The 26,765-nt window shown below is 38.5% G+C and overlaps 2 protein-coding genes across 2 annotated transcripts in view; one reads left to right on the top strand and one right to left on the bottom strand.

Moving 5' to 3' along the window:
• Positions 1–5,278: 5,278 nt before the first annotated feature.
• Positions 5,279–17,320, bottom strand: viml (vimentin like). Its single transcript, XM_046876042.1, has 9 exons — positions 16,607–17,320; positions 16,046–16,106; positions 11,847–11,942; positions 10,434–10,595; positions 9,956–10,081; positions 8,436–8,656; positions 7,763–7,780; positions 6,670–6,737; positions 5,279–5,765 (listed from the first exon to the last, which is right to left on the bottom strand). Exons 1-8 carry the CDS (start codon positions 17,113–17,115, stop codon positions 6,686–6,688), a joined length of 1,245 nt encoding a protein of 414 aa, XP_046731998.1. The 5' UTR covers positions 17,116–17,320; the 3' UTR covers positions 5,279–5,765; positions 6,670–6,685.
• A 1,899-nt stretch (positions 17,321–19,219) lies between these two features.
• The window catches only part of cntnap2b (contactin associated protein 2b), a 48,221-nt gene continuing 40,675 nt past the window's right edge, over positions 19,220–26,765 (top strand). Inside the window, exon 1 of the mRNA XM_046877220.1 lies at positions 19,220–19,716. Within this exon, the coding sequence (XP_046733176.1) occupies positions 19,404–19,716 (313 nt within the window). The 5' untranslated portion in view covers positions 19,220–19,403. The remainder of the gene's footprint in view (positions 19,717–26,765) is intronic.

Raw genomic sequence — 26,765 nt, 5'->3', positions numbered from 1 at the left:
AACGTCATGTTATGATGCATTATGATTAGAAATGCAAAGCAGGAGAGCACTAGAACTGGGTGATCAGATGTTAATATATCATACAATGCACACTGTATGGACAAAAGTATTGGGACACCTGACTTTTCCAGCCATATGTGGTTCTTCTCCGAACTGTTGCCACAATCTTAGATGCATGCAATTGTGTAGGACGTCTGTGGATGTAGTTGCATGAAATCTTTCCTTCACTTGAACTACGGAAACCTGTTCCAGCATGACAATGCCCCTGTGCACAAAAGCCAGCTCCATGAAGATCTGCTTTGCATGGTTCGGAAGTGTGTGGAAGATCTAGAACTCTATTGAACAGTGAATGTGAACGCTGAGTATAACCCCAGGCCTCCTCACCTCACCTACTTTACTGACACTCTGGTGGTTAAATGAGCACAAATCTCCACAAAATCTAGTGGAACATCTTCCCAGAAAAGTGGAGGTGATTCTAACAGAAAATGGTACTACATGGAATATTCAAAAAACACATACGAACCTTATGGCCAGGTCTCCACAAACGTTTGTCCATATAGTGTATTTTTTATAAATGATTCTTTCCATTTATACGAATTCTTTTGATGTAAATTCTTTTTTTTTTACATTGTATTTCTATTTACTTATTTACTTAATATTCACATTAATTAAAAGCATTCAGATTTCACAGCTGCACCACATCATGTTGAATTTTATCTAGCGTATAGAAATGTCTATGTGTACAGAAATGTCACGTACTGCGATTGTTTATTCTCCCTTGTATTCACAATCACAGTGAAATTATATTAAATACCCCCCAAACAATAGTGGTGAATAATAAACATTAACTCATAGTGTGCTTGAATATCAGGCTGAACATCAGGTGATTCAAACTGACTTACAGCATTATAACATGTAATAATATTCTGCGTTCTGTATACAGCACAGCTCCGGTGAAAAGTGTAGTATTTTAATGGTTATGAGACACATGTTCCTTTCGTTTCTATGTAACAGACTCTGTAAAAGACAAAAACACACGAGAATTGGACTGTGAATTACTGGAAGAAGGTTCTGTTTACATGTTTGCCTCTAACAGAAGAACTTGTGTAAGATGGAGAACAGGAGAGAAGATGTTAGAACACTGTCTCATCCCTACAGTCAAACATGGAGGTGGAAACTCAATGGTTCTTAATTGTTGTTTTGAAGCAGGGAAAGATGGAGAATTATTTCGGGTGAAAGGAACCAACATGGCAACCATTCCATACTTCAACAACATACAATTCCGTCTGGACTGCGGCTCACTGAACCCGACCCGAGCCGAATCTGCGTCCAAACTCTGTAAGCGTTATTTAGAGAGCAGAGTGATATCTGTCATAAAATGACCAGCTCAGTCACAGCACCTACAGTAAATCCTACTAGTGAAGAACATCTGGCAGGTTTGGAGAAAGGATGCGAACAATGTGTAAAACTGTTGTTCATGCTACAGGTGGATTTTTCTATAAAAAAATAAAGTGTAACATTTGTACATTTATATGTTTTTTTGGTCAGAGTAAATTCCATTAAATGACTGAGTGTGATGTATAGAAACAAAAGGAAAATGCGTGTGTCTCTCAAAACCTCTCAAACCTCTAAAAGACCAGGTTTCCACAAACTTTTCACAAAAATACACCACCATTTAGTATTATATTAAAAAGTACACAAAATGCACGATATCCCAGGTAAGAAATATCGTTAGATTGTTTATCACGGTATAATGCAAAATGATCATATCGCGCAGCCGTATTGCTTTATTACTTAATTCACTCAAGATATCATTTAGAAACAGTTCTGGTGAGGAGAAAAACTGATGCACGTGCACACACACACACACACAGCAACTGAAAAACCTGACCCACAGAATTGTGTTTCTATTTTCATTTGTATTTTTTTTTTAAACGCGGATTAACTCTTCTGAACGAAAATGCGTGTGTGTGTGTGTGTGTGTGTGTGTGTGTGTGTGCTCGCGCGTGCACTCACCGGCCGGTGCGGTGCTCAACGTTTGCGCCGCGGCGCCTCCGCCGTCCTGCGCGTGCGGCACCTCGCACGCTGACGCCTTGGCACGCGCCTTTTTCGCGCGCCGGCCCGGAAACACTCCGCGGACGCTCGTGCGCCGCGCGCAATCCGAGTCTTCATTCTGGTTCAGGTCTGGGTTCGGGTCCTGGTTCGCCTCTCGCTGCGGCTCCGAGCCCACTTTGACCAGAGTGTTCCGGGTTCTGCTCAGAGCCGACGTGACCGAACCCATCCCTGGTACCGGTGGCGCGCGCGACTAATAAAAAAGAAGCCTAACGCCTGCTGCTCACACTGCGTGCATCCTGATGCAGGTGGGCTGATGACCGACAACTTCCTGTTTTACTCCGTGAAATCGTCCCTGCTTTCCTCCATCGTGTCGTTTCCCTTCCCTTTGTCCGTGTGCGCGCGCGAGACTGAACCGGCGAACCAGAGCAGCCGTCACGAGCCAAAAGTTCTCCCGTGGTGTGTGTGTGTGTGTGTGTGTGTGTGTGTGTAGCCGAGCACGTGACGTCATGACAACTTTTGAGCAGCAGGGGAATCCCGCGTGGGGCGATTCGCGGACAAGAAAGTCCCAAAGCGTGTTTTTTTCCCTGAACTTCCACGTGTGCAACAGTCACCAATTACACAGATAATAATGTGTTCATTAGTGCAGCATCACGTGACCACGAGTCCGAGGGAAAAGGGTGTCCTTTCTTTATTTTTTTCAAGGTTATAAGAATAAGATCTGAATCTTCCTTTCTTTCTTTCTTTCTTTCTTTCTTTCTTTCTTTCTTTCTTTCTTTCTTTCTTTCTTTCTATTTTTCTTTAAAGTTTATAAGTAGATAAGTTTAAGATTTGTTCCTTTCTGTTCTTTCTTTCATTCACGTTCTTTCTTTTATTCTTCCTTTCAAGGTCATAAGTGGAAAAGTCTAAATAGTCTTTCTTTCATTTTCAAGTAATTTTTTCTTTCATGGTTATAAGTAGATCATTCTTAAGTTTTGTTCCTGTCTTTTCTTTTTCTTTGATGTTATAAGTTATATATAAAACTAGGTCCAAGGTTTTTCTTTTCTTTCTTTCTTTCTTTCTTTCTTTCTTTCTTTCTTTCTTTCTTTCTTTCTTTCTTTCTTTCATTTTTCTTTCTTTCTTTCTTTCTTTCTTTCTTTCTTTCTTTCTTTCTTACGTGTGTTTATTTGTTTGTTTTGATGTTTGTATGTGTGTAAATGTCTTTATCTGGAGTGTTTATGTTTTACATGAGGTGTTCCGTTCTGCTTGATGACACTCAACATGTGAGAACATGTTGTACTTGAGTGGAAACCGGTGTCGGGTGTCCGGGGAATTCTCAGGCTGGTCCAGAGCATAAACAAAACAGTGCCTGACACAAACTAATCACCATCATCCAGCACCATCCACCTTCATCCAGCACTATCCACCTTCATCCAGCAGTGTCCACCTTCATCCAGCACCATCCACCTTCATCCAGCAGTGTCCACCTTCATCCAGCACTATCCACCATCATCTAGCACCATCCACCTTCATCCAGCACTATCCACCTTCATCCAGCAGTGTCCACCTTCATCCAGCACTATCCACCATCATCTAGCACCATCCACCTTCATCCAGCACTATCCACCATTATCCAGCACCATCCACCATCATCCAGCATCATCCACCTTCATCCACCATCATCCACCTTCATCCAGCACCATCCACCATCATCCACCTTCATCCAGCACCATCCACCTTCATCCACCTTCATCCAGTACCATGCACCATCATCCACCTTCATCCAGCACCATCCACCTTCATCTAGCACCATCCACCATCATCCAGCACCATGCACCATCATCCAGCACCATCCACCATCATCTAGCACCACCCACCATCATCCAGCATCATCCACCTTCATCCAGCATCATCCACCATCATCCAGCACCATCCACCTTCAGCCAGCAGTATCCACCTTCATCCAGCACCATCCACCTTCATCCAGCATCATCCACCATCATCCAGCACCATCCATCTTCATCCAGAATTATCCATCTTCATCCACGACTATCCACCTTCATCCAGCAGTATCTATCTTCATCCAGATCCAGCACCATCAACCTTCATCCAGCACTATTCACCATCATCCAGCACCATCCACCTTCATCAGCAGTATCCATCTTCATCCAGCACCATCCACCTTCATCCAGTAAAAGTGTCCCTTTAAACTTTCTCTTAGATAAAAGTAAAAAAGCATTTGCCTTTAAATTTACTTAAGTATCCAATGTACTATGATTTATTATGGCTATATTTCTTAGATTAAAAAGAGAATTTTTGAAAAATTAAGAACTTCTTCTCCTTTTCAACCACTGCAGAAAAATTACACAAATAAGGCCACAGGTGTTGTGGCGAGTTAAGAGTCAGGAGTTTATTCCATCATTAATTCCTCTAAATGTTCTGCTTGCTGTTGAACTGAAGCTGAGGTGTATGTTGGTGATCAGTAGATACACAAAGCGCCAATCAAAACAAGTTCGAAACAAACGAGCTCGACCCTGATTGGTGGATTGCTGCGTGTTTGACTTTTTAATTCGCTCATAAATAAAAGGAAACGACTGATTTTGTAAAATGTAATTGAGTAAAAATTTGACTTTGAAATGTAGTGAAGTTAAAGTAAAAGTTTCCTGGAATAGAAATTCTTCAATAAAGTACAGATACCCAAGAAAACCTAAAGTACAGTAACAAATTACATATATATATATATATATATATATATATATATATATATATATATATATATATATAATGTATGTGTGTGTGTGTGTGTGTGTGTGTGTGTGTGTGTGTGTGTGTGTGTGTGTGTGTGATTAGATGCTTAGGTCTTATCTCTTGAGTCAAATTCTTTGTCTTAATGTAGACATTTCTTCCACTCTTCATGTATATTCATATTCCTAATATAATTGTTCTATTATAAATACATATATTTGTATGTAAAGTATACTTTTGTTATAGTTATTGTATATATATTCACAACAGTGCCAATATATCTGGAATTGAAAATTCTTTCTTTCTGTTCCAGCCATATCTGTAAAGGCTCTCACACACACACACACACACACACACACACACACACACACACACACACACACACACAATTACATAGTAATAAATAATCTACATCAAATAAATAAAACACATCTAAGAGCTCCAAATCATTTACTGGTGCAAGAAGTCAAGAACAATAAGAGACTCATGATCCATCATTATACTCATTTTCACCTCATTTTTTTATTTGCATTATTAATATTTTAACCCATATTTTTAAATGGCTTATACACATCCAACATTCATTTCAAATCAAATATTTAATGATTATGCTCAGTAACTACACGGCAAAACAACATGGAGCAATTCAGTTATTACTATAAACTTATAATAAAAAATGAAGAGTGTGGAATTTAAAGCTGAAGAGGATCTTCCAAATAGATGAACATTGATAGCAAAATAAAGTGAATATTACTGTAGCCTTTATTTCTATAGAAAGATCTCAGTCAGGTCCTGAGTGGAAAAGGCACTGGAAAGTAGCCGAGGGATGGCGGTTATTTCTGCAAGCCTCGCAGGGACTGGTGATGCGTGTTGTGTTGTGTTGTGTTGTGTTGTGTTGTGTGTTGTGCGTTTGGACGAGGTGGTAACTGAAGCAAGGTGACGAGGCAGGTTACTCCGTTACTGTCGTTCTTAGAAGAGTCATTAATCACCTATAAGCAAACAAGTGTAACACAGAGGGTTTTGAGAAATGCATGAAATGGCTACTAAGATTTAAACCACAGAGCTGTCAAGTTTCTCCATTCTGATTGGTCGGTAAAGTGTGCATGATGAATACACATTTTGTTTAAAAAAAGGTGTGGAATTGTTGATATGGTGACATGACTGGAAGGAGTCTCCAGTGTCAGAGCTTTGTCTAATAGAATAATTTACTTTTTATTCCGATTTTCATAAAAACATGACAAGTCTCCACTTATCGGAGCTTTGAAACAGTTTTCCGATCAAAGAGTTTTCTCTTTTTTTTCTCTCTCAAAAGATTACCAAGCATGCAAATTCTTACACCAAAAAAAGAGAAAGAGAACACAAAAAGAGAGAAGGTGTGTGTATGATACATTCATGTCATATTGCTGTGATATTAGTCTCTAGAACAGCACACACTCAAGTCCCAAGTGTTACACATATAGACACTTTTCACGTGCATTGAGCTGTTTTTAAACCTAAGAAAAACTCAAGTTTAACCTAAGAAAAATGATACAATTTGTTTCTTGCTTGAAGCTTAAAAAAAACGATAAATGAAAAATGGTTCAAGCATTACAAAGCTGCCACTCTTGGGCCCTTGAGCAAGGCCCTTAACCCTGCACCTTTACCCCAGCTTCCTAACATCGCTGGGATATGCAAAGAAAAAATGTGACTGTGCGGTAAGGTACATGTGACAAGTAAAAAAAATACACCTTTACCCCCTAGTGGTTATATCTCAATTCTGTATTAAAACCTCTGAGGAATTTTTCATCAGCTACAAGCAAGAATTCTCACCATATCATTCTCATAGCTCACCTTTTCTCATACAGTGAGAATGACCAAAATGTGACTGATAAGAATAAGAGCTTTTAATGGTACCTCTCCATTTGTCGTCTCAGTGTTCTTGATGAGAACCTTTGTGGTGGTTCTGGGCTCCAGCACAGGGTCTGCGATGGATCCAAAATGGAGAATTATGCTTAAATACAGCACTCAGCCATTACATTAATCCCTTTCCTTATATTGTGTAGATCCCCGTTATGTCATTGAAACAGCTCTAAACCCTCTCCACACTACTTCTGAAGGTATGCTGTGAAATCTGGCACCAAAACGTTGGCAAGTGAATCATTTTAGCCCTGTGGGGCCTCTATGGGCTGGACTTGAACTAGGCCACCTTGAACTTGAACTCATGTTCCTTAAACCATCCCTCAGCAATTTTTGAGTGTATTTGCAGGAAGAATTATTCTGCTGGAACAGGACACTGCTGTGTATAAGGGAATACTGTTTCCATGAAGCAGTGTATTTGGTCTGTGGCAGTATTTAGCCAGGTGTTACATGTCATTTTCCAGAGCATCACACTGATTCCGGTGCATCTTGTCCACACGAAGTACAAGAAAATATGCCTCACCAACCTTCTTCCATTGCCCAATGGTCTACATGCTCTCATAGCTCAATATACAGCAAGCTGTCATTCTCCAAATTTCTTAACCAGCATGAACTTTTTCAGGAATTAGTTCTAGAGTAGGTCCTTCAAGAGATTGGACCTGACAAGCCAGCCGTCACTCCCCACACAAAGCAATTAGCATCGAATGCCCATGTCACTGTTACAGGTTCAGTAGTTGTCCCACTTTTGGCAGGTACTAACCACTGAATACTAGGAACACCGCACAATACCTGGTGCGTCTTTAAGATCCTCTGACCCAGTCATCTAGCCATCAGAATTTTGGATCTTATTACCGTAAATCAGATCTTTACACTTGCCCATTTTTCCTGCTTTCAATACATCGACTTCAAGAGTTGACTTTTCACGTAATAGCTACTATAGAATCTTATATATATATATATATATATATATTATATTAATTACACTGAAATACTAAAAAAGAGAGAGCAACTATGGACAGAAAGAGAAGCAAATACAAAGATATATGGAGCCCATAAACTGGAGGAAGCAAGAAAGAATTGAAACACTCACCTGTCAGGTTTTGGCAACCTAGAATAAAGAGAATATGGTGTTGAAAAAAAAAAAAGAGACTGATTCATCTTATTAGATTCACTGTAATCAATCTGAGTTAGGAAAAGTGTCCATGTGACTATAATCACTTATTTTAAAGATATTTATATGATATGCATATTATATATATATATATTTTAAGTGGCTATATAGAACTGGTCTATTTTTTTTTATTCAAAGTATACAAAAATAATGGATTTTCTTTCTTTTCTTTTTTTTCTACATAAACAAAAATTGCATTTCTATTGATCATTTCTTTCCATTTAAAAGTGAAAAAGCCATACAGAAAAAATGTGTAAAAATAAATAAATAATAATTAAAAAATAAATAAAAAGATTAAGTATAAAACACAAACTTTAAATCAACTGCTTCCATCTTATTGTTACACGATTAATCAGGATAGAGATTTTATAATCATAATAACGCCCAGCCCTAATCTGAATAACTCGTTAAGATATTTTTTTAAGAAAAGAAAAATCTCATCCTTCCTCATTAATAGGGTCAAAAAATGTAATCAAGAGATTATATAATATTGCATATGTCTCAGTCATCCAATGAATGTGATTATACAGGTTTACTGAGGTGAAAATCTTTTTTCCCCAAAAGTGTAAATGTGTTGGGTTTAATGACTTACCAGGTCTCCTCGCCTTCCAGAAGCTTCCTGTAGGTGGCGATCTCGATGTCCTGTGCAATCTTGATGTTGAGGAGGTCCTGGTACTCACGCAGGTGTTGATCTATCTCACCTTTCAGGTTCAGGATGTTCTCCTCCAGACGGCTGATGGTGGCCTGATAACTGGAGGAGTCCAGAGCAAAGTTCTCCTCCATTTCTTTTATCTGTCGCCCCAGAGCCTCGTTCTACAAGACATTATTTAATACTTAGAGACTGAGAATCAAAAACAGGGGGTATATACATACTATATAGACAAAAGTATCGGGACAATTGACCTTTCCAGCTATATGTAGTTCCCCTTCGGGAACTCGAGCTCCGTCGAAACGCTCAGGGGCCACAGCCACAGCTTCCACAACTCCGGGCAGGGGTGAACCAGGGTTCAGCCTGCCTGCGAGCGGAGACCCCTCCTGGGAGGAAGCGTTTCGACGCAACGTCTCGTTCCCTCTGGGAACTAGGGTTACGTTCGTAACCTAAAGACGTTCTTCCCAAAACTGTTGTCACAATGTTGGAAGCATGCAAATGTATAAATGCCTGGCTTTCTTTTAGGAGACCAGCAAACACTACTGAATACTTCTCAGATAAATGTGTCTGTACTCCAGGCCTCCTCACCTCACCTACATCACTAACTGACTTAACTAATACCCTTGTGTATGAATGTGCACAAATCTCCACAAAATCTAGTGAAACATCCCCTGATATACCCTGAAAGTGTACAGAAACCCAAGAAAACACGTAATCTCCAAGTGCTCATAATCGTTATCATTAACCATGTGATATATAAACACCTAAAACATGTGAATAAATAAATTGTGTGAAATGTGTAAAAAAAATACTTATGATGCTCTAATATTCTTCTGTTACCTTTGGACAATTTAAAAAAAGTTCATTAAGGACCAGTCCTGAGCGAAATATTTTAATCATATGGAAAAATGAAAAAAAACTTTTGAAAAATGAAACCACATGGCCTACGGGTTAAAAAAATGATGGGGGAAAATTGAAGACGGGAATAAACAATGTCTGGAAAATGACAGCACATGCCCTACATGTAAAAAAAATAGCGTGAGAAAAAAAGGAATAGTGGGGAAATAAATAACACTGAAAAATGAAACCACACGACCCCTATGTAAATAAAATCGGAAACAAATTGGTCATGTGGAAAAAGAAAGTACATCTGAAAAATATGGAAAGTTCAAGATAATCAGGGGAATTTTTTTTTTTTTTATAAAATAAAAAAATGAAACCTCATGCCCTACTTGTTAAAAAGTGACATGGGGGACGGGGGTTGATTTTATATTTTTTAATTTTCTAACACTATTTTCTAACACATATGAAATAAAACATAATTTAAGATCAATACTGAATAAACAAATGCAAAGGGATCGCACTGTTACAAAAATATTATATATAAAAATATATTTATTTTAATATATTTTTATATATAAAACACTATACAGTTCATATAATATAACATGCACTTCACTTACTGTCCCCTTGAGGGCGTCTATGTCACAGGTAAGAGTCTGCACCTGGTGCCGGCACTCCATGACCTCCTGCTTGGCCGCCCGCAGGGTTTCTTTATTTCTGTTTGCGGCCTCCATGAGATTAGTGAACTGCAAATCCATATAACAATAAGGAGGTACATAAGCCATGACAAAAAGGTACAAAAAGCCATGGCATCAAATGAGACAGAAATCAGGCGAAAATGATGCCATTATTTAGAAATCACTGCAGCATGATCACTGAAGACAAGTGTAATATTTTATCACCAAATTATTCCTTGAAATCACGTTTGCTAAGTAATGCAAGCAAGAGTATGAGCGAATACGACAGAGATCAAGAGGACAGAGACCGGGAGGTTTTCCAAAAAATGAAATTAAAAGCAGGAAGTTCCACCATGATGGCACGATCAGTGTGGAGATTAAAGCGAGAAGCATAAACCAGAAAACGTCGCCTGATGAGCACCTTGGTGTTGTACCAGTCCACAGACTCATGAGCATTCTTGGAGGCCAGATTCTCATACTGCACACGGATTTCCCTGAGGGCAGAGGTCAGGTCAGGCTGGACCACATTCAAATCCACACACACCTGCTGCTGCTGGGTTTGAGCCCGAACCTCTCTTAGCTCCTGTATGGAAAAACAACAAAAGGAAGTGGTGAAAATAGAGGGCGAGGAAAATGATGGAACAGGGAAAGAAGGCCGAAGATGGAAAGAAAGGCGAAAAAACTGAGAGAGAGAAAGAGGGAGATAGAGTAAAAATAGATCAACAAAAGTAAAAGAAATTAGATACAAGTATAAGAGAGAAAAGAAAGAAAGAAGATTGAAATTAATACAAAAGAGGAAGCAGTACCTGTAGAGGAGTATACAGTATCAGCAACAAACATTTCAGGAACTCTAAAAGACAAAAGAGTAACAGTAACAGAGGACAGAGTAGCAGAAAACAGTAATTTAGGACACAGAACAAGTAACAAAGGATACAAAAACAGTAACAGAGGATGGTTGTAACAGTAATGGAGGATGCAGTGACAGTAAAAGCGGGTGCAGTAACAGTGAAAGAAGGCGTATTAACAGAACACTTGTTAACCAGGACATGGTAGCAGTAACAGAAGACACAGTAACAGAGTAACAGAAGATGCAGTAACAAATTACCAGGTAACAGTAACAAAGGATACAGTAACAAAGGATACAGTAAGAGAGGATGCAGTTACAGAGGATACAGTAACATAAGATGCAGTAACAGAGAATACAGTAACAGAAGACGGAGTAACAAAGGATACAGTAACGGAAGACCCAGTAACAAGACGCAGTAACAGCAGACGCAGTAACAGAAAATGCAGTAACAGAGGATACAGTAACGGAAGACCCAGTAACAGAAAACGCAGTAATGGAAGACGCAGTAATGGAAGATGCAGTAACGGAAGACGCAGTAACAGAGGATACAGTAACGGAAGACTCAGTAACAGAGTAACAGAAGATGCAGTAACAAAGGACCAGGTAACAGTAATAGAGGATACAGTAACGGAAGATGCAGTAACAGAAGACGGAGTAACAGAAGATGCAGTTACAGAGGATACAGTAACGGAAGACGCAGTAACAGAAGACGGAGTAACAGAAGATGCAGTTACAGAGGATACAGTAACGGAAGACGCAGTAACAGAAGACGGAGTAACAGAAGATGCAATTACAGAAGATGCAGTAACAAAAGGCGCAGTAACAGAAGACGCAGTATTAGCAGTAAGAGAAAATGCAGTAAAAGAAGATACAGTTAAAAAAACAGATAGGATACAGTAACAGAAGATGCAGTAACGGAGGACACAGTAACAGAGCACTAAAAGTCTCAAACAGTAATGAAGTACAGAGTAGAAATGACTCTCAGACCTCTTCATGAAGCTTCTTGAGGAACAAAATGTCCTCCTGAAGAGACTCCACTTTCCTCTCTAGGTCCACTCGAGCAAGAGCAGCATTGTCCACATCCTGCCATGCAGACACACACACAGAAAATAATTAGCAATAAGATTGTGAGACACTGTCCATCACACTGCATAGTTACTTAGTTGTTTTCCCAGAAAAGCATGTACCATTTTTACCACACTGTACTTTCAATACATTTCTTGTTACATTTAAGATTTAAAAATTTCCACAAAACGAGTTATGTCTGGTTATTAATTATGCTATATTGTTATGCTAATTATTCTGGTTATTATTTATGCTACATGCTAGCAAATCTAAACCCTAACCTTGCCTTGTCTTACTAATGCTTATTAACTGTAGTAAAATAAATATTAGGCATATTAGCAATCAAAACAAAACTGAACTAGCTAGCTAACACATTATTCCTAATTCAACAAGATCAACATTTTTTGGAATGGACTGGTAGTGTGTGGAAGATCTTGACTGGCCTGCTATAGAGCTTTGACCTCAACCTTATTCGATATGACTGCACCCCAGGTCTCCTCATCCTCACCTACATCAGTACCCTTGTGGCTGAATTAAGCACAAATATCCACAAGCACATGCTAAAATCTAGTGGAACATCTTCCCAGTAGACTGGAGCTTATTATACAATCAAACGTGGACTAAATGTGGAATGGGATGTTCAGCACATATTTTAATAATAATGTAATAAAGTAAACCTGTTGCAGTAGTAATTTTAGCGCAGTAATGAAGTGTAGTTGTATCAGAACATCCTGGTTGCTCATTAGTGCATGAAACTTAAATTAAAAATATAAACTCACACAGTAGATGTTTATCCTGTTTAATCTGTTTGTGTCACTACAGAGACCAGGATGAGTTTCACATACAGTTGTCTCAGTTTTTTAATGATGCCTCATTATTCCACTTACAGCTGCAGAAACTTATCTCACGATCTCTAAATCGCTAACAGATGATCACGTATTAACAGCCTGAGAATCATCTCTGTATCATTTAGGTTTTTTTCCCCCTCTGTGTACATTAGCGTAGTACATTAAAGTTTGTACTGAGGAAATAATCTCATTAATCTCAAATGTAATCCATTTAGAAGTACTAAAATACTATTATTCATTTTGCAATGTTTTTTTATTACTGAGAAAATAATGGATTTTTCAATAATTGTTGGAATGTTTTAACATTTTCATGAAAAGAAAATTGGTATTTTATATATACTATAAATAAATAAATTGAAAAGATTATAATAAAATTTACAATGATACATTAAAAATATAATAAAAAAGCCTTAAATATTGTATAATCATTTTTTTTAATTACTGAGTCAAAATCTATCAAGTAGTTATTTAAAAAAAATATATAGGATTGGGACTTTTCCACTCATATGTCGTTCTTCCCATCCCCAAACTGTTACTACAAAGTTGAAGGCCAACCCTATTAAACACCTATGGGATGAACTTGAATGCTGACTGCACCCCAGGTCTCCACAATCTCCATAAATCTCCACAAACACACTCCAAAATCATGTGGAACAACATCTCAGAAGAGTGGAGGTTATTAGAGAAGGAAACGGGCCTAAATGTGGAACAGTATGTTCAAAAAGTATGTGTCAAACTTTTGTCTATATTGTATGTTTAATTTGATATTTACATTTGGTTATTAAGTTATATTTTGAAACTTATGGATTATCCTACCGGTTCCCTTCCCACACGTAAACACACATATATTACGTTGCCTTTTCCCACCAAAACAGCTGAGCAATACCCAAAAGCCTGATAATCACATTTCATTCAAGGCAGGAAAAAAGACACATGCTGGTGAGGGAACAACTGTCTGTAACATAACAGGAACTTGTTATGGGGGATGTTCCACACCACTAAATGTAACTATAAACCTATAAAATATATGATATATTTATAAGGTAATGACTTAACATGATTACTATGTTGTACGTATGAGAACCAAGCACTTTGCATCTTATTGGAAAATCACAACAAGCATTTTATTCCTTACTTTATTTTAGAGTGTAATAATAACATACAGTTTCAAGTGTTTTACAGAGACAAAAATATAGAGTTTCTTCATCCATTCCTCTCTATTTTGTTTAAGCGGAAAACCGTCTATTCTATGTAAAAATGTTTCTTCAGTGGATTCTTCTAAGTGTTCTTCATACATTTGAGAAGAAATCTCTTTGCTGCCCTTTCGACCAGAGAAATGCTCTTGTCTAAACATCCTACATGAAGCCGTACACAACATGTATTGAAAACAATGGAAACGCCGACACGACGCATTTGAAACGAAGTGTAGACTTTTGAATGCGTTGTGATGTTGTATCAAGAGATATAGAGGTATAATATTATAAAACAGTAATTCAACCAAAAAACTTATAGGGAATTGTTTTTAAGCAGTTTTACATTGAAAGAACGATATTTATTAATAAAAAATATAATAATTAATTTTTAAAATGAAGCAAAATGTTATTACAGTACAGTACTGTATAATTAAAATACTGAATATACTCAATATAAATGTGATACAGTGTACTGTTTTTCTACGAATTCACACAAAATTCATCCCGCTATATTTTTGCAAATGTTTTCTGTGTGTGTTTAAAGCGTGTGGGGGGATGATTTACAGCTTAAACAATAAAAAGAAAGCATTTTTGGGGTGCCGTCCATTTATCACGGGCGTAACCACTGCAAAAACTTATTCGATTAATAGTTTAAAAATTACACCCATAGTCACATTTCACAAGCTCAAAAGTAACTGGACACTTGACTGACAACCATGGCTAGATGTGACCAGTCTTCTCCTTATTTCATTCAAAATTTCTGGAGATGAAAAGATGTGAATGAGTTGAGTGATGAGTTTGATAGCTGCTCATGGGAGCTCACGATGCAGTCCATAGACGGGTGGATGCAAATGAGGGAGGCCATCATTAGGCTGAAAAAACAAAACAAAACAAATTTTTCTGGAGTGGCCAAATTAACAATTTGGTACATTCTTAGAAATAAGGAGTGTATTGGCGAGCTAAGCAACAACCCATGGAGGACCGTGGACGACAGTTCAATTGGATGATCTCAGAATTCAGAAGTCTATAATCAAGAGAGGCTTCTTCATGTAAATACACATCAATTTGTAAACCGCTGGGTAGCACTCTAAAAGAAAGGTCAGATTCGACTGGTCCGAGATTATTTGGGCAAAGCCAAATTGAACTACATTTATAACAAGGAAAAAATATGGAGAAGGAAAGGAAGAGCTCAATACAACATCTATCTCTGAACGCAGTGTTTTTGCATGGACCTGGATAGTTACCAATGGAACTGGTTCACTGGTGTTTGCTGATGATGCAAAGTGCTGATAGAATTAATTTTAAAGCGTATAAAGCTCTACTTTCTGCACAGATTCAAGTTTGTTCGATGTATAATGATAAATGAATTTGTATCATGTGAAAAAGAATGTCCAACAGAAGATCACTAAATTATGGTACAATATAAAGAAAACACTGATTACAGCGATGTCGCAGCATCCCGTTTTGCTGAAAGTCTGGCTGAAATTGTGACCGTGGTTTCAGCTGTGTGTTGCAAAACCGATAGTACGGTGCTGCTGCTGTAAAGCAAGTTAATGAACCGAAGCATATGGCAAAAGCAACCCAAGGAATTTTTGAAGGCAAATAAATAAAACATTCTTGAAAGGCTGAGTCAGTCACCTGACCTTAAACTAACTGAACTTAAAATACAGATGCTATAAAGACCCCTAAACAACATCAGCAATTCAAGATGGTAGTAAAACAACAACAAAAAACTCAAGAGAAAGCTCAGCATATAAACCCATGTGCATCGGCTGTAGACTTCAGTGCAACGAATTTGCATCCAAGAATCAGAAATTATTCTTATATTGATAATTAGGTCGGTTTGTCCATTTACTTTTGAGCCTGTGGAAATGGAAGGACCATATAATATACTTTTATTGAATTCATTCAATTGTATATTTAAATGTTAAAACATTTTTAGCAATATTTATCTTTACAGTGGCTGTATGACCAAAATGTGTAACTATCTTAATACTTTAGGACCTGTCCGTGTACAAGAAAGAACAGAGCTTCTCCACAACGCCAACCTCATATCTCTTATCTCCTCACAGGACCATACCTGTCTGAAGTTCTGCGTGCTTCTCTCGGCTTGCTCTCTTTGGAGAATCTCCTCCTGCAACCTGAAGTAATGAAAACATGGGGGGAAAGCCATTAGAGAGCCATTAGAGGAGAGGAAGGAGTCATCATAAAAACATCATCATCATCATCATCATATAAAACAATGATAACAGTGGCAATGATGAAGAAAAGGAGCAGATGAAGAAATCTAGATTCTTTTAACCTTTCCAAAAGTGATGTGAAAATATAATTTTAAACCTGTAAACCTATTTATTTGCCCCTAAATGTTTACATTTGACTTCCTGCAAAAATGTCATAAAAATAATATATTATAATGAATTTTATTTTTATATAATAATAATAATAATAATAATAATAATAATAATAATAATAATAACAACAACATAATTATTATTATGTTATCCTTTTTTATAGATTTTTAAAAAATATATGAAGTGCATGCTTTGAGCATATTGAGCAAATTAATATTGTAGTTATATAGTAATTTTAAAATGTAAAAATATATATATAAATGATTAAAATAAACACAGGTTGCACGCACTTTGAGCGGATCCGCTCCATGTCAACAAGCAAGTTGTCCCGCTGCACCTCGGCACGCGCCTTCTCGCTGGTCAGCTGGTCCACGTGGCGCCGCAGCTCGTTCACCTCGTGCGCGTACACCACGGCCAGGCGCGTGGTCCCGGTGCATCCACCGACCCCGCCGCCGCGCCAGTGCTCGAGCTCCTCGCGCAGTGCCTCGTTGCGCTGCTCGAGCACGCGCACCTTCTCGATGTAGCTGACGAAGCGGTCGTTGATCGACTGCGTGGGCGCCTTCCTAGTCGTGTCCGCGCTCACGGGACCGGACAGGTTGGCGGTGTATGCCGGCGGTGCGGCGCCGCTTCCGCTCCACGCTCCTGGGGTCTTGGTGTTGGTGCCGGTGCTGGTCGTGCCGAGCGTCGCCGGCGCGTCGGAGCGCGCGCCTTGCGGGCCCCCCAAGCGGCGCCCCGCTGACCTGCCATCCTGGCCGAACCGCTTTCGGTAGGACGAGATGGTGGACGAGATGGTCGACATGATGGTCGTGTGATTTTATGAAGAAGAAATGAGAGATCTGCTGCGCGCCTGACTCCCGACACTCGACTTTTATATGACCATGTGCACACGTGAGAGATCAACATTCGAGATTAGAACAACACACACACACACACACACAAAGGAACGTGCTTTCTCACCAGTCAGCATGTGGTTGCACAGGTAGCAGCATCAGATGCCTGGCAGGAATTCAGGGTTTGACGAACATCTGAAAGCCGAAGGTCACTTTTTATTCACTTCATTGCTCAAGCATGCATATTCAAAAGTTCTTCTAATAGTTATATAACAAGTTTCATTCTGTGGAGTTTGTGGACACCTGACCATTAGATTCATATGTGTTTCTTTCTGGACATCCCATTAAACAATCAGTGCCTGTTTGCTCTTATAATAACCTCCACTCTTCTGGCACAAGTGTGCATGTGGAGATGTTTGTGCTCATACACACACACACACATACCCCAAAGGTGTTTAATAGGGTTTGAGCTCTCTAGCAGGCCACTCAAGATCTTCCCCACACTTCCAACCCATGTGGAGCATCTCTTCATGGAGCTGGCTTTCACAATGCACAGGGGCACTGTCATGCTGGATTTGGGTCTCCTAGTTTAAATTAAGGGGACGTTTTATACTCATGCATCAAGAGACATCCTATAAAAGTTGCACTATGCCTCCAACTTTGTGGTAACAGTTTGGGACTGAACCAGGAACGTCTGGAAAAGTCAGTTTTCCAAAATCTGTTTGATTTGTGGATTTTCTCATTGTTACTTCGTTATAGACCACAAGGGGCGCCAAAGACCGGGCAAAATCAATAGATACTGTGTCTCTACAGGCCTTAGGGTCTCTAAGTCCTTCGTACAAATCTGTTTCTTCTTTTTGCTCCTCCATTCAGTTTTCTCTCTAACCCTCATGTCACAAGCGACTGCATACAAGAGATCAGTGGCTTTTCTTCTCATTGGAATCATTTGCTTACCTCTGCAGGTAAAAATATCAAACTTTGCAAAAGATATAGCTCAGGTTAGATTTTCATAGCAGCCATACAGTAGATATTTATACATTTGGCTTTCTGTCCTTTTTTGTTGTCTGGCAAAAACAACAAACAAGGAAATGGATTATATTCAATTCAATTCATTTTTATTTGTATAGCGCTTTGAACAATGAACATTGTCTCAAAGCAGCTTTACACAGATAATGTGGTGATTAAAAGTAAATATGTTCCTTGTAAGTAAGTTTGTCCCTGATGAGCAACTGTGGCAAGGAAAAACTCCCCGAGATGGCATAAGGAAGAAACCTTGAGAGGAATCAGACTCCTAGTATAACCATCTGGGTTGCACCGAATGTCCATTTGAAGCAGATATACAATGTTGCGGGGTACAGTGTTGATGATCATAAGCGAACTGTAGTCCTGAGTCAGTGTAGGAGACTGTTGACATTAACTACAGTCCAATCCATCCTCAAAGCGACCATATGTCCTGAATCTGAATTTGGGAAAAATCTGTCAGAGCGATAATACTCAATTTAACGACTTTTTCCAAAATATTGTTTGTTTCCTGTCTATAATATAAATAATTCTAGTTACTCACAGGTAAAAAGCAACATAGTCCAACAACAAAATATTCTCCCATGTCAATGTTTGGTAAATGCAAGGTTCTTGAGGACCAGAAGAATGGTGGAACATTTTCTGAACTGTCCCCTGTTAATGCACAGTTCCCCAGAAACGTATATTATATAAATGTTCCTAAAAATTATGGGAACATCCCCATGTTAGTCCAAGGCTTCATTCTCAGAACATTCAGGAAACATCTAGTTGGGAAACCAAAGGCTACAGTAAACTTCTTTACATCACATTTTGGACTACACCACTATGAGGCACTAAAAACCACCCAGAAAAGTCAGTGTGAGCGTGTTAAAGTCTTGTTTTTGTTTCGCTCAATCGCTCATGTCTTATTAAGAGTCGGACAGTCTGTAAAAGCACCCCTATTTCAAGTTATTTCCTTCGCCCGCGTCGCTACGTCCTTATGCGTGTTTATGGTGGACTCTACCAATAGCAGGGGGAGATAGGGGGTGGATACGAGCCCCTTGTTCATTTCAGCACTAGACAGCGACCAAGCCGATTGTGCTGGTGTTGGTGAGGGTCTGGATGTCGGCGGTCTTGGCCATGCAAAGCGAGTGGGCGAGCAAACGGCACGAGGAAGCGACGATGCTACGAGACACGACGCGACGTCCTGCCGTGTGCGCGTGCCGTCGTGGCTGGATGATGCGTTAGAAAACACCGGATGTGGTATTGCGCGCGTGGAACAGCAGGAGCATCCCAAGCATCAGCATCAGAGGCAGCATTTTATAGATTATTACTCAACCCGCAAAATAATAAAGGACCTTCACATTGTTGTGGGACCTCTTTTGGAGGAAGGGAGGGGTGGGATACCATCCTTGCAGAAAAAGAAGGAGAAGCAGAAGAAGAAAAAGAAGGTCTCTTTGTTTACATCAGGATGGATGTGAGGATGCGGAGGTTTATCTCAGTGGAGATTTTACTCCTCCTATGGATGCTGAACGTGCTTTTGAAGAACGACGTGGCGCGCGCTGAATCCCGTGAGTACCCTATTTAATATAACGCAGAGCTCGGAAACCTTCCGCACATTGCACGTGCACATTGCTATAGCAGTGCTGGTTTAGGTTATTTATTTATTTGTTTATTTGTTGCATGCATTGTGCACTTCCAGTCTTGCACTAGAATAAAACCATAAATGCAAATCTCTTTTGGGGAGAAAATGCAAGCAAATGAATCCGCACAACAAAACTAATTACAAAGAAAAAGACAAAGAATTTCTCTACCTAAATAGTAAACTGGTGCAAACACTGTATGGCTGTGGATTACTGGAGTTGAATAAATGTAATGGACTTGATTTTGATGGAGTATGAAATTGGTAGAAGTGCTAAAAGTACTCAGGACCTTGCGAGTTTCTAAGGGTTGCATAAGAACTGTGTGTAAGAGGAACAAACAAATAAAAAAATGCTAATAATAATAAATGAAAAAAATGCTAATAATAATAATAGTACTCTTTTAGAAAAAAAATCATATTTAAAAATGTGTTTATTTATAAAAAATAAAAATAGTCGCTGTTGCTACCATTAAGATCACATAGTTGTGAATATGTTCTTTAGTGTACTTTTGTATATAATTTTTTTTTTTTTTATATTTCGATAGGAACATTTCCAAGCAAAATGGAAGTACCTTTATTTGATCAGAAACCCAAATATGTCAGTATTAAATCTAGAATAGAGCAGGACCTGAGCAAAATCCTCATCTATACAATTATAAATTCCCAATTTCATCCTCCAGTGTATTCCTCGCATACAAGCTCTGCTTCCATCCCAAATATTGCTTGTCATGCAATCCTTTATCCACACGAAGCTTAGAAAAGTTTAACGATCGCCTGAAATTACGAGGTTGAGCCTCGTCCCAATGTATTATATTTTATTTTATACTCTACCTCTTCCATTTCAAACAGCACATGGGTTGATGTCCTTGTAAGCAATTTAAATCGGTTTGAATAGTAATGCTCACAAGTTCACCGTGGGCTGTTTCTTAGAAATATTGGAATCATTAATAAATCAGACAGGGATGTGGGGAGGCTGCCGATGTTTCCATGTCCTCGGGGACTTTTTTCGGAGACGTCAGAGTCAGAGACGTGTCATATATATTCATTCTATCTGCAAAGCGCACCTGAGCCAGGTCACGTGATTAGGAAATAATATAAGAAGGACGTGTTCCTGGTGCATAAAAGGCATGCATTTTTGGAGGCTTCAAACTATTTTAACACATTCAGGATGTAAAATAGATAGATAGATAGATAGATAGATAGATAGATAGATAGATAGATAGATAGATAGATAGATAGATAGATAGATAGATGAACAAGTGAAATAGACAAATGAAATAACCCTGACCTGGACCTAATCTGGAACCTCTGCTTTCATGACAAATTCTGATTTCCAGGAGGGCATTACACACTGAAATCAGCACACTGTCCTAAAACTTATCCGCCTCATGAGTGAAGTTCTGACTTAGAGGTGACCCGCAGTCTGCAAAATCTATTTTTAAGTAGTTCAGAGCCTTACATAACATCCATACATCTGCTTTTGAGTTTTGTGTTTCCTACTGTATATATTCATTATTTATTTACAGAACCGGTCTCAATATACAATCCCGACTATGTTTCGAAAGTCCAGTGAATTGAGTTTTTTTTTTGTAGTGTTTTATTTTCAGTGTCTGGTATAAAAGCGAGGTTTTGAGTATCCTGCATCCGGATGAGTCGCTTAGATCATTGTTTTGAGCTTTATTATTAGTCTCAGGTGAAAAATTTCTATTGCTCAAATGACGCTCAAAATGACACATAAATGTACATATTGAAGCATCTTACTCAAGTCAAAGTTCAACCCCTAAAAACAAAAGCCAGAGACAATAAATAGCTCCAAGACCTACATTAGAGGCTCCTGTGGGATCTTTTTTTTCTTCACATACTCATGGGGAAAGTTGGAACGCGTATATAACTGTGAAAGGTTTAGTCCGCATTATGACTGACCAAAACAATACCCATTAACCATATTAAAAGGATCTCACTCTCCCATCAGCCCCGTGTGACTCCACACAGAGATTACAGCTTGTGTGTTTTGTGATGCAAATCAGGAAGCTCATTGAGAGCATCGAAGGCACCTGCCACCCTAATTCCTAGACCCACATGCCACACTGACCCTCCCCCATCTCTCGCTCGCACAATCCTTTGTCAGATGGATGGAGCTGAACAAAGGCCTCGGATCGCTCGGAGCCATGAGCATAGAGCGAAAAACATACACTTTATGCATACACACTCACACTCACACATGCCCCAATATATGTTTTATTTAATGTCTTAATTATGTATGAGGTTTCTGGGTGGTTAGTTTTGAAACAGAAAGTGATTCAGGGGCAGAGTATATACAGAAGTAGAAACACATCCAAGACTTGAATTGCCTTGTACACACGCAAGCAACAAACATATTATTACACAATCTATTCTATTCTATAATCTATAATCTATTGAAAAATATAAATATATGGAACATATGGAAAGGTGAACACTGCAATGTAGATACGAGTCAATCCAAAGTGAAGGAAAGATATTGCAGAACTGTGAAACAAACAAACAAACAAACACTTTATAGCTGAAATTTATACAATTATATGCTGATGATGATTACTTATTCACTTCATCTGCTTTTTCATTAGCAATGAAAATGATGTTTAGGAAAAATGAACACTTCACAGTAGATTCAAATCCGTCCAAAATGCCAGAAAGATCATGCAGCATTTCAATAGAAGCAAACAAACACATTATAGCTTAATAAATATAATTATATGAAATTAATGATAATTACTAATTCACTTCATCTGTTCGTTACATTAACAATGACGTTTAGGAAAAGTGAACACTGCACAGTAGATTCAAATCGGTCCAAAATGATGGAAAGATCTTGTAGAATTTCATTCAAAACAAACAAGCAAACAAACAAATTATATACAATAAATACACATCTATAGTGTTACTAGCGTCATCTTTACATTAACAACCAAAACGATGTTTTGAAAAAAGAACACTGCACAGTAGAGTCAAATTGATCTAAAATGATGGAAAGATCTTGCAGAATTTCATTGGAAACAAGCAAACAAACACTTTACAGATCAGTAAATACAAATTCATTTCATTATTGACTTCACCTCTTCATTTACAACAAAACAACGTTTCGAAAAGTGAACACCGCACAGTACATTTGAGTCGATCCGGAATACACATGATAGCTTAATAAACACAATAAAACCCATGCTGTTACTTGCTTTATCTGTCCATTACATTACAACCACGAAAACTATTTTCAGAAACGCAAACACTACGCAGTAGATTCGAATCAAACTCCTTTCACTGAAAGTGAACATCCTCTAGTTTCAGGTCAGAAGATTGAGCTTGTCACTTTGATTGAGAAGCATCACAAAAAAAACAAAAAAACAATTCCACTCTCTCTCTTGCACTCACACACTCACACATACACAAAGACCCTCCGTGTGCATCGTCCAGTCTTTGAACGTCCCCCAATGTCACCCCTCAGTTTTCACTGAATCTACAAGCAGACACGGTGTGGAGAACGACGAGAACAAAAGGCAGCCCAGCAGGGCTTCGTCCCCCGTCTCTGTCAGCTTGTTAATACAAAATCGTAGCTGTTGATTCTTGTGCTGTAATGAGCAGCTCTGACTATACACCTAATCGCTCGTGTTGACTCAGAGCACCTTTGGGCTCAAGCACGATCCAGTGATTAAAGTTTTAATGTTGGGTTAACGGAAAGCCATCAGAGGAGAAGCGGAGTATAATAGACATCTTATTATAGAGTGTAAAAGGTTTTCTTTCTTTCCATTCGGTTTCTTACCTTTCTTTCAGGTTCTCTCAGGTTTTCTTTCCACTTTGGGGCTCCATATAATTTATATTCCTGTTTAACTACATGTGTTCCTGAGATTGACCAATACAACGATTTTGGTTGGGGGTATCCCAAGGTTAAGGAAATATGCTCAGAACATATCGACCAAAGTATGTCATTCATACACATACATCTGAACAGCTATTAAGTTAAGGGGTCCTTGCTCAGAGGCCCAGGAGTGGCAGCTTGGTGTGGCGGAAATTTGAAATCAGGACCTTCAAATCTATGAGAAGATCTATGATCTTATATGGACAAAAGTTTGTGGACTCCACAAAATAAAATTAGCATATGTTTTTTGAAGAATGCTAAATGTGTTGCTCTGGAAATCTTGGATGTTTTTATTTATTTATTTTTTGTGCCAGAAATTTGTATTTATTCATTTTGAGGTTTTCAGTTTTTGTTTTCTAATTCTTTTTTTTTTCCTTTTTTTATTTTTATTTTTTTGTCAAAAGCAAACTATGCAAAATATGCTCTCAGTCATTCAAAATAAAAAAGTGAAAATAAAAATGTAAAAAAAAAATCATTTTCATTCGTCATTTCATCAAAAAAAAAAAAAAAAATAATAATAATAATAATAATAATAATACACCACAAAATAAAACTGTAAATTCAAATTTGTATAAAGTCAAATTGCATCATTTGTTTTATTGTTTTAAGCTAATTATTTAGTATTTAGTGTTTTGTTAGCCTTTATGTGAACAGTATTTGTGTGTGTGTGTGTGTGTGTGTGTGTGTGTGTGTGTGTGTGTGTGTGTGTGTGTGTTTTACATTTTTGTCTTCTATCAGGGTAAAACTGTTGGATTTCCGATTGAAATTCAATTTATTTTGCATTATTTTTATCTTCTTTTTCTTTACTTTACTTCTTGTCTGCCTTCATTTATTGAGACCGAGAAATAACTGAATTATGTAAGCATGTGAAATTCTCTACAGTACATTCTCCAGGAAATGATGTCACTTCTAAACCATCAGTAGAATTTTTGTCTGAATTTTAAACCCACAAAAGAACACAATTCACCCTCTTCAGTGTGAGATTGAAAGTTGCCCTGTAAACACAAACGGCGATTAAGGCATGGAAACTCTCTCGAGTTGCAATCATCCATCTCATGTCAACCCATCATGCCGCAGGGCTTCTCCAGAGGCGGTGCAGGTACTGAAATCAGCCTCCACTGCAAAGAGTGTGGAAAGAATAGGGGATTCTCTGTCCACTGGCTAAAGCAGAGGGGTTTATAAAGTGAAATACCGTATTGATTAACGATAAAAGGTCAGCAGAAAGCTTTCCTGGACGATGGAAGTCAGCATCGGATTACTGGAAAGGTGGAAGTTGGGATGGCTGAATGCCAGAGATGCTGTCCATTTCCACAGCTGTGTTAGCATGAAGTCACTGGACTAGCATGGTTTAGAAGAGATAAGCACTTGATGAGGCCTCCAACTTTGTTTGGGGAGGAGCCACATGTGACTGAAAAGGTCAGGTGTCCCAATACTTTTGTTCATATAGTGTGTTTTAAACAGAGGTCTTCAGCTGGAGGGTTGAAGCCTAAATGTCTATCCAGCAAAGTGGTTGATTTGTTTATCCAATCAATACTCAATACAAACATTAAATAGTTTTAATTTGTTAGACCCACTTTGGCTAATGTGTTTATGTGTTCCACTTATTTCATCATTAAATTAAACAAATGTCTTAATTTCTTTCATTTTTCATTCATTCACTCCCTCAATATGCAAAGTTTTTTACCATTTAAGAGACATTTTTGAAGCTGAACATAAAGCGCAAAATAATCCTGTCATAAAAAAACGAATTTGCCTCAATGTCTGTGTTTAAGTGAGTTTTCCTCTAAATAACTCTAAGTCTAAGTAGCTGGCAACAAGGGTCAGTACACCCTAACATGTCAAAACGGTGTCCAAATTGTATATTTTTTGTGAGCATCATCGTTATCCAGCACTGCCTCAATCCTCTTGGTCATGGAATTCACCAGAGCTGAACAGGTTGTTGCTGATCCTCTCCCACTCCTCCATTAAGACATCATGAAACTGCTGGATGCCCCACAGGTGCTCAATAGGTTTCAGGTCTGGAGACCTACTTGGCAGTTGTCATCTTGGCGGTGTGTTTGGGGTAATTATTATGTTGGAAAACTGCCGTTCAACTGAGTTTCTGAACGAAGGGATGTTCAGAATGTCACAGTACATGTTGGAATTTATGTTTCCCTCAATAAACAGCTTCCCAGTACCAACAGCACTCATGCAGCCCCAGACCATGATGCTACCACCACCATGCTTGACTGTAGGCAAAATACTATTTTCTTGGTGCTATTTATCAGGGTGTCTCCACACATGCTGGACACCATCTGAGCCAAACAAGTTTATCTTCAGACTACAAACTGTTTGCAGACTTTCTCGTGAGCCAGCTTCAGAAGAGGCTTCTGGACAGGCAAATACAAATTGACGGCGTATGATCTGAGCACTGACAAGAGGACCTTCCACTTCTTCAACCTCTAAAGCAACGCTGGCAGCACTCATGCGTCTGTTTTATGAAGTCAGCTTCTGCACCTAACGGACTAAACTTTTTAAATCGACCATTTGAGGTCCGTTCCAAATGGAACCAGTCTTGGAAAACCTCTGCATGACCCTGTTTCAGGGGGTTACTGATCTTCTTATAGCCGAGGCGTCTTTGTGGAGAGCAACAATTCTTAATCCTCAGAGTTCTTTGCCATGAGGTGCATGTTGAACATCCAGTGGTCAGTATGAGAGAATTGGACTCAAAGCAGCAAATTTTAACTGCTCTAATACAAGATACACAAATTTGTATGGTCCAGTCAAGCAGATAAAATCATAAACTTGATCAGGACATGTGACTTTGCACAGTTACATGACATACAGCTGTTATCTCTTAGGGTGTACTCACTTTTTTACACACTCTTTTACTATTGTGCAATATATACTCTCCGCCCCCAAAAAACTGTCAAGTCTAAATCAAGTCAAATTCATCATCTGTTCAAATGTGTTTTTTTGTAGAGCTTTTCGTTGAAAAAAAACGTGACCAGGATGAATGTCCAACTTTTGGCCATGTTGTTTTTTCTTAGCATTTCACCTAATATGCATAATTTATAATGTTAAATATAATGTTATTCTTAGTATAA

This window comes from Silurus meridionalis, chromosome 20 (genome assembly GCF_014805685.1).
Source record: "Silurus meridionalis isolate SWU-2019-XX chromosome 20, ASM1480568v1, whole genome shotgun sequence".
NCBI classification, from domain to species: domain Eukaryota; kingdom Metazoa; phylum Chordata; class Actinopteri; order Siluriformes; family Siluridae; genus Silurus; species Silurus meridionalis.
The sequence above is the reverse complement of the archived record's forward strand: the minus strand, read 5'-3'. Positions and strand labels throughout refer to the sequence as shown.